At 35.0% G+C, this 8,742-nt stretch overlaps 1 protein-coding gene across 1 annotated transcript in view; it reads left to right on the top strand.

The window, feature by feature from the left end:
* Window positions 1-8,383, top strand: part of LOC128888348 (cytochrome P450 4c3-like) — a 10,692-nt gene extending 2,309 nt beyond the window's left edge. Inside the window, exons 2-8 of the mRNA XM_054145098.1 lie at window positions 1,803-2,000; window positions 2,211-2,396; window positions 5,721-5,790; window positions 5,899-6,025; window positions 6,150-6,386; window positions 6,876-7,038; window positions 7,784-8,383. Of these exons, the coding sequence (XP_054001073.1) occupies window positions 1,803-2,000; window positions 2,211-2,396; window positions 5,721-5,790; window positions 5,899-6,025; window positions 6,150-6,386; window positions 6,876-7,038; window positions 7,784-8,136 (1,334 nt within the window). The 3' untranslated portion in view covers window positions 8,137-8,383. The remainder of the gene's footprint in view (window positions 1-1,802; window positions 2,001-2,210; window positions 2,397-5,720; window positions 5,791-5,898; window positions 6,026-6,149; window positions 6,387-6,875; window positions 7,039-7,783) is intronic.
* Window positions 8,384-8,742: the final 359 nt, after the last annotated feature.

Here is an 8,742-nt window from a genome sequence, read left to right on the forward strand (position 1 = left end):
ATATCATTATTGGATTATCACTATTCGAGTACCACTACTCGAATATCCTTATTCGAATATCACTATTAGAATATCATTACTTGAGTTTCACTACTCGAGTACCACTACTCGAATATCTTTATTCGAATATCACTATTAGAATATCATTACTTGAGTTTCACTACTCGAGTACCACTACTCGAATATCTTTATTCGAATATCACTATTAGAATATCATTACTTGGGTACCACTACTCGAATATCATTATTTCTTATATTCGTTTCAATTCAAATTCGCCCAAGTCTGAGAATATTGTTTAAACGACACGGTTGGTTACAAAGGTCATTGACCAAGTCAGACATTTGTCTTCAGAGATATTTTTCGATACTTTGGAAAGAAATTAAATTGTTCACTCTGGAACGTTGAAGTCGAAACGATTTCACGCGAAAGAATTTTCAGGAGAAAAGGAGAAAAAAAGGATTTATCCGTATCGGTCGTACTGAATACCGAAGATAATCGTAGCCTGTCGCGTGTGACCAGACGGAGAGAGAAGGAGGTCGAGGTCGTTTACTGTCTGAACAACGCTCTGGTAGCACATGAGTGCACGCAATTATGTCTGACTTAAGAGAGAATTAGCGAAATAATGAATTGCGGAAAAATAAGTTTAAGACGTTTCTGTCTGAAACTAGAGCTGTGATTAATGAAGACTTTGAAATTTGAAAAATTTAAATTTTTCTTCTGAAAACTTAACAAATTTTATAGAAGATGAATTCAAATATTTTGTTTTGTAATGTTTCAGTAAGGTTTATTCGAGACACACACATATTGAAAAGAAACGTCTTATTTGGTCATTTTTTTGAAGAATCATAGGTATTTAAAAAAAATTCCTTTTTTTTTTTATTTATAACTAATTTCGGTTGAGTAAAAGAATCTGAAAAAAATCACAAAAAGATTTTCGGTAGAGTACTATAACATATAAGAATTTCAGTTAAATAAAAAAAATGGTTGGATTCAAAAGTGATTAATTTGACATTGAGTGCCCCATATAGAATCAATTATACGAACTAGTATTTAAAACGTTTTGTTTTTCATTAAAAATATTATTTCATATTCATTCGTTCAATATTTTCCGCTAAAGATCATCCAACTCTGGTGACGAGAAAGTGTTAAAACCGCAAGTAAAGCGCTCACGAAGGACGCCAAGCATCTCGTTGCACTTCAAGGTCCACAAGTCTATATCTGTTCTCTTCGTTGAGCCTGTCTTATTTGATGTCTTCTTATTGCGAATACGCGTATTACCATTTCCACATGTTTCACAGATCAGATTTTCCAATATCTGATCAGTGTTCAGTCACCGCCCTCTTGACTAGAAGTAAACACAGAGATGAGAACATAAAGTTATTCCATTCTTTCCGTTCTGTGTCAGTCTTCTTTCCATTCCTTGATGAGTAATTCGCATCACAGGGGGGAAATGGGCCTAGATATACGTCAATAACGGTGGCTGACCATGACAATCACCGCAAAAGGTTCACTTTTGTACGACGCGACGCCTCGGGTTGACGGCCGCCAGGTAGCACATAAAGGTATCGAAGTTGGTTATCGTAGTGCACCTTTTTAAACGACTTCGAAAAACGAGGAGGTTACTCAATTCGACATGTATATATATATATATTTTTTTCAACATTCACGTCTTTTTCGCTTACATTTCGATTAGAATGATCCTTACGTATTGATACTCTTGTTGTAATGACTGGTTGCCAGTAATTTATGACATTTACTCTACGCAGATAAATTTGTACGAATGAAAATTTCTGTGTTGCAGAGTCCTTCAAGAAATTAGTCCAATGGGGGAGAGAGTTTGGTGATATGTATCTAGTTTGGGTAGGCATGCGTCCGTTTATCTTCCTCTACAAGGCAGAAGCGATACAGCCATTGTTAAACAGTAGCGTTCACATCGACAAAAGCTTAGAATACGAGTATTTACAACCTTGGCTAGGATCTGGCTTGGTGACTAGTGCTGGTAAGCCTGAGAAAAATCAATGATCTAAGTGTAACTTTCTTGTATCCTTGATTAACATGATTATTGTAGACAGTCAACTGTAAACGGAGTTTAAATTTACGATATCATGTATTCGCCAGATCTTCTACCTACCATTTTGACGACTATTTTGAAATGACGAGATAAAGAGAAGTCTGATTTCTAAAAAGAAAAATTTATATACTATTTCAGGTGAAAAATGGCACTTTCGTCGGAAATTACTGACACCGACGTTTCACAGCGGACTTTTGGAGACGTACTTCAAGACGACGATGAGAGAAGCCAAAATATTAGTATCTTGTCTTAGAAATGAATTAGGCAAACCTGCATTTGATATTGTTCCATACGCGAAACGAGCAACACTGGACATAATATGCGGTAAGTGAGTTTAATTGTAAGAGTACTAACCGTCTATGACATTAGGCAACCAGGAGAATTGGGTCGTTTTTGTATGACAGGAAAGAAACGTTTAAAACATTAGGAGAAAAACCATTTTATTCATTAAAATAGTTAGTCTCGGCGCGCATTTATTTAAACGCAGCGTTGGCGCCTTAGTACAGCGCGGATCCTAAAGCTGCGTCATAGTACAATGCGCATCCTAAAGCTGCGCTATGGTGCAATGCGCAGGCTGCGGTGTCATACAGCGCGCACAGAAGGAATTTAAACTCCGAGGCTTATAAGGAGAGATACCGAAATGTGACGGTGACTTTTTAATTAACTTTTCCACGGTGGTAGATAATAAAGAAATAAAGCTAATAGTACAGAATTTTGAGGATAGATAGTTTATAGTTTACAAGATATACAACGTTGAAACAAATACCACTGTTTATCTGAAGTAATATAGCCACTAATGTTAGAAGTTGTCTTGGATTCGATACTTGATCGAACAAATGTTACAGGTCCTTTTTTTACTTTTTCGAATTATTTAAAATGTACATACGTTAACTGTTACAACTGTTAAGGATCTTTTACTTCTCTTTTCCTTGGAATTTTTATTCTCCTATTTTTCTTTTTCCGCGAACGCTAGTGACATTTCGTGTAAAAAATAACGAATGAACGTAACCTATCGTAGTAAGTCGTCACATAAAATCAAGAATATATTATTTCGAGACAGTACACAAGTTTTAATAATTGGCTAACGAGTCCATAGAATTAAACGTGTCGTAATCCGTGGGTTTTTTTCAGTTTGAATCTTGAGTTAGTTTTGGGACTCAAATCGACCATAATAATAGTTCTGTTAGAGCTGGAGAACTTCGGTGGATACTGCTTCCTCCCAGCTACTCTGTTGCTTTTTAGTCTTCGATTGGTTTTACTTTGAAGAAATGATTCGTATTCGTGATCGTACATCTTTTTTGTATGCTTTACGTGACACCTACGACAAATCAATTTATTCTGTTTAAAAAATGCCTCGCATTCTCGTTTACCGTAATATGCGTTAACGTAGTTCCCTTATGCTCTTTAATCGAATTTGTATCATCATTTGCATTACCGTGATTTCCCTTTGGACAATTTTAACGACTTCCGCGAATTACGAACCGCGTAGTTGGGCTTCTTTCTTTTCGATACTTTTACTCTTCGTTTCTTCTTTGGCCTTGATAATTCAATTATGCGCTGCGTAGCTGTAATCAATATCAAACTGGATTAATATTCAGCCATTAACGGTCTTACTATCTTAGCTCGTTATTAATTCAGTAAATATTAAAAAATAGATCATAAAGTACCTATAATCTTAAAATTAAGACGTAAATTTAATATCTGCCTAAATTTTGTAAATCAATTTATTGTTACAGTTAATGAATACATATTGAATAATGCACAAAATCAATTATTAATCAATTATGCGTTCATATTCGCTACATCCATTGTCGATCTGTGTGCTACAGTTCAATCTGGTTGCAAGCAAAAAAAGAAAACTATACACTCAATCGGTACGTGCGAGGACGTATATTATACACAAAACTAGTCTCTATCGCTGTATGTAGAGGTGTTTCGGTAAATAATCTCCTTCTATTTCTTTTATTAAAGACAAAATTAAATTTTTTAAAATAAAAATTAAGAGAATATTTCTTTTTTATCTCAAATATACACAATGGTCACAAAGCTGTCAACCGAATACATTGTATTTTTTCCAGTGCTCGTTTGCGCACTCTGTCCACCCGACTAAAGTCACGTTAATAACATCATGGAACCACTTTTTCCTTCTTTAAATATTCAATGAAACATAATAAAAATCTGAAAACAATCAATGGTATAGTTGCTTTCAAACACTCTTTAAGTTTTCATTTTTTTTTTTTTTTCAATTTTTCTTTAAATAAACGAGTACTGTAAAACAAAAGGCGAACCGACTGCTGTGAGAGCACTAGGCGAAACATATCCAACAGGTTTGGAGGGTTGCTGATAGATCGTACGCGGTCTGGAGAGCTCGATGATACGTGGCGATGGTTCCATGATCTGCGATGAATTTAAGTATTGCCGAAAGGACTTTTCCTCGGTCACTCGAACACGTGGTTGAGCTAACCGATTTGTGCGTTCAGTTATTTCATACAAAAAGGCTGATGCTTTCACCTAAAGATAAATAAATTCACATACAAAGCATTTAGGATAATATTACAAAAATATTTCAAGCAGAGAGCTGATATACATATACGGAAATAATTAAGACAAATATTTGTAATTTTTGCGACTTGTTCCTATTGTTATAAGTAATAACTCTGGCGAATTTCAAATTATTTCGTCAATTTTTATCGGAGTTATAAAACTAACAGTAAGTTAAACTCAAATCGTACTTAAACTTGCATGTTTCGTGCCTTATTAATATCGTTTGCAAATGTTCAAATAAATTCATGCACCATCGTGCACACGTTAAAATGAAACCGTTCTCGTTTAACCTGAACATTCATTAGAATAATAATTTTACTCGTACGTGATTCGGTTCCAAGAAAACGTCACCATAACCGTGGACATTCATCGGTCTTCCTTTTCCTTTTGTCGCCCGTTTCGTATACTTCGTTTGCTTTCGAAGAACACGAGAATCCGAAATTAATTTGTCCTTGTCCGGATTTTCTTTCGATTCGACGAATTGCTGTTGGTTTTTAACCATTTTATCGACAACGTTTAACGGCCCGTCCGAATTCGAATGTCGAACACTCGAAAGCGTGTCCATTTATCACTTATATAATTTTATCACTTAAAGAATTTAATACGTTACGCGTATATTAATCTATTTTTTCTTTTTTTTTGTCATTTACAATTTCATTATTTCACGTGATCCTCGGTCATTGTGCACAGGAATTTTATCGAACACGAAAGATCGAAAGTTTTTCCATCGCCACCTTAGACAATGGTTGAATTTCATTTCAGACTATTTGTAATACTTTAACCTCTTGAGGGATATTGACATATGTATAATATTTAAAATTAAATAATGTATGATTATCGAATGTATGAATATTATCTAGAATTGAGTAATATATGATTATCAAATACCTAAATAATATCCAAAACTGAAATATACATGGTTTTACATTGTATAATTGTATTAAATTATATCGATTTTACATTATAAATATTTGAATAATATTTACAACAAAATAATATTCTTGATTTTACATTATGTATTTTTTGTTGGAATCGTGAACAAAATTCGTCTCATAGAGGGTTAAATAATTACACTGACATGTTCCTTACATTTTCGTGTTACAGATAGCACCATGGGATGCAACATTAAAGCGCAAACAAATTTCAGTAACGAATACGTGCAAGCTGTGAATACGTAAGTGGAACTCTGCTTAGAAACCGATTCGTATTTACTTGAACTTTACCGTTTAAATGTATAAATAGTAAAGTAAATCTTCTAATAACGTAAAATCCTTTTCGATAGGTTAGCTTCGATTTCGCAAAGGAGATTTTTTAACGTATGGATGGCTTTCGACCCGATCTTTAAATTAACAACATGGGGGAAGCAGCACGACCACGCTCTACGCATTGCTCACGAATTCGTTAATAAAGTAAATACTTTGGTCAAATATTTGAGACTTTAACGATACAGTTCCTTGTACTTAATACTAACTTAACGAAACAGCCTGTGTAATAATAATAATAATATATCATAAAACATATTCTTCTTGTCAGATAATCGCAGAAAGGAAAGCAAAATGGAATGCCAACAAAAATGAGAATTCAAACGAACGACCCGGTAAATATCAGGCTTTATTGGATCTGCTATTCGACTTGTCAGAAGGTGGCAAAATGCTCACCGATCACGACATTAGAGACGAGGTGAACACGTTTATGTTCGCGGGTCACGATACCACAGCGACCAGCGTCTCATGGATTTTGTATTCTTTGGGCCGATATCCTCAGTATCAGGTGCCTGCAAACTTTCATTCCGTGAATCTTTGATATATCAGGTGTAGAAATTAATTCTGTCCCTCTGTATTCAATTATTTATGACTCCGGTTTATGTATTGTGTTAACTTTATGAAATTTACATTTCTTATGTGAAATTTAGTTACTTTACTATGAACTTACATTACATTCATTACTTCACATCAATAAAAAAAAAGTACTAATATAATAGCATTAACTAAGTAGTATCAACTACTGATTTTATTTATTAATTTTTCACATTTCTTTATAATATCTTTTATAAATTCATATTGAGATCAATTTGTATTTAAATATTAGTTAATGAACTTGAATAAATATATTGCTTCCTAATTACTTTGAGCAATCTTTTTTTTTTTCTATTAAATGCAAAGAATAATATATTTTCGTCGATATCACGTACATTACAATGCTCTACATAGAAAAACATTAAATTAACTTTTTTTTTTTTTCATTTACTTTCCATTGCAGAACAAAATTCTTGAAGAGTACAATGAAGTAGCAGGAACAAAGGAATTGACGTTAGATATATTAAACAAACTAACCTGGCTGGAAGCGTGCATAAAAGAGTCTTGGAGATTGTATCCTGTGGTATCTCTAATTGCAAGACAAATTTATAATCCTATTACAATAAGTAAGTATTAATGAATGTAAAAACATGAACACGTAAATATCTGTCATTTAACAAAATGTTCTTTCATAAAAAGAAATGAACGAAATGTACACCGCAAACTATTCGTAATATTTTGGTAAGAAAATTTCTGAAGTGTCTTATTTACGTATACAGGATGTCCCAAAAGTCGGGGAGGAGCCGGAAATGGGGGGTAGCTGAGACGTTTCTGAACAACAATTTCCTTTGCAAAAATGTCGGATGGGGCTTCGTTAAGGAGATATTAAGCGAAAACCCTGACCAATCAGAGCGCGCGTAGACCGTTGGAGCGGCCGCGGTAGCGAAGGCTACGCGCTAGGCGGCCGCGCTTGTACGCGAACAAGTGACTCGACGTGCATCGAAGGACATTGACGCTGCCGCCTAGCGCGTAGCCTTCGCTACCGCGGCCGCTCCAACGGTCTACGCGCGCTCTGATTGGTCAGGGTTTTCGCTTAATATCTCCTTAACGAAGCCCCATCCGACATTTTTGCAAAGGAAATTGTTGTTCAGAATCGTCTCAGCTACCACCCATTTCCAGCTCCTCCCCGACTTTTGGGACACCCTGTATATTGGATAGAAGTATCAATGAAACAAAAAAAACATTCATCGGTTGTTCGAAAAAAATTATTAAAAATACAGCCCCCACTTACCGCGTGCGCACTGTGGTATGCGGCCTTAATCAATTTCCGTATAAAAAATCATTATTATTAAATATCGAATCTGTTTCTAGTGGGACACGATATTCCAGTAGGATCGACGGTCTTCGTCAACGCGTTTCTTCTTCATCGTGATCCACGATACTTTCCAGATCCAGAGATCTATCGACCAGAACGGTTCCTTCCTGACGGGCCAAAGTACCCCTCTTACGCTTTCGTCCCCTTCAGCGCAGGATCCCGGAATTGCATAGGATGGAAATACGCTACTATGATGGTAAAAGTTCTTGTTCTCAACGCGGTGAAAAATTTCCACGTGGAATCGCTGGATACCGAAGATCGGCTCCGCTTCAGCAGCGAATTAGTGCTGGCCAATGCTAATGGGCTTCAATTAAGGATTACTCCGAGGATGCAGGATATCTGTGGGTAGTTTCTCTGCAAATGTATCCAACCGATTCGATAGAACAGTCGAAGATATATTTTTTTTAAACGTGATTAAAAAATGATAGGGTTAATGACACAATTACCGGCTACGTAAGAATTTAATTTAATAAATAAATGTCATTTCTGTGAGATCAATCGAGAGGGGTTGCTGTGATATTATGAACACAGATGCGTAATAAAAAGAAACGTTGTTGTAGAATAAAATGCGGTGGCATGTCTTTATTGGTCGCTCGCTACGTATAGGAAGAGTAACACTGTATCATTGTGATATTTTATTAAACAGCTCTAGCTCGTAAAACGTGTAAATACGATATAGCACTATTATTGTTACTAATAAAACATTATACGAATAATAACTTTAGACAAATACAGAATACTTTATTTAAAAAATTCTTGATATCTTGTTGTTCTTGACCTACACTTAACTCGTTACAAGTAGTTCAATTGAACTACTTGCCAGAGATGGACAATTGCTATTTCATTTAATGAATAACGAACAAAATTAACGCGTAACAAATTATTTTGTTGAACAGTGAAATTATTATATTTATATGTACTTAATATGTATTCTTGACAATTATTTTACTGTATA

The sequence above is a fragment of the Hylaeus anthracinus genome, unplaced genomic scaffold, assembly GCF_026225885.1.
Source record: "Hylaeus anthracinus isolate JK02 unplaced genomic scaffold, UHH_iyHylAnth1.0_haploid 11994, whole genome shotgun sequence".
Lineage (NCBI taxonomy): Eukaryota > Metazoa > Arthropoda > Insecta > Hymenoptera > Colletidae > Hylaeus > Hylaeus anthracinus.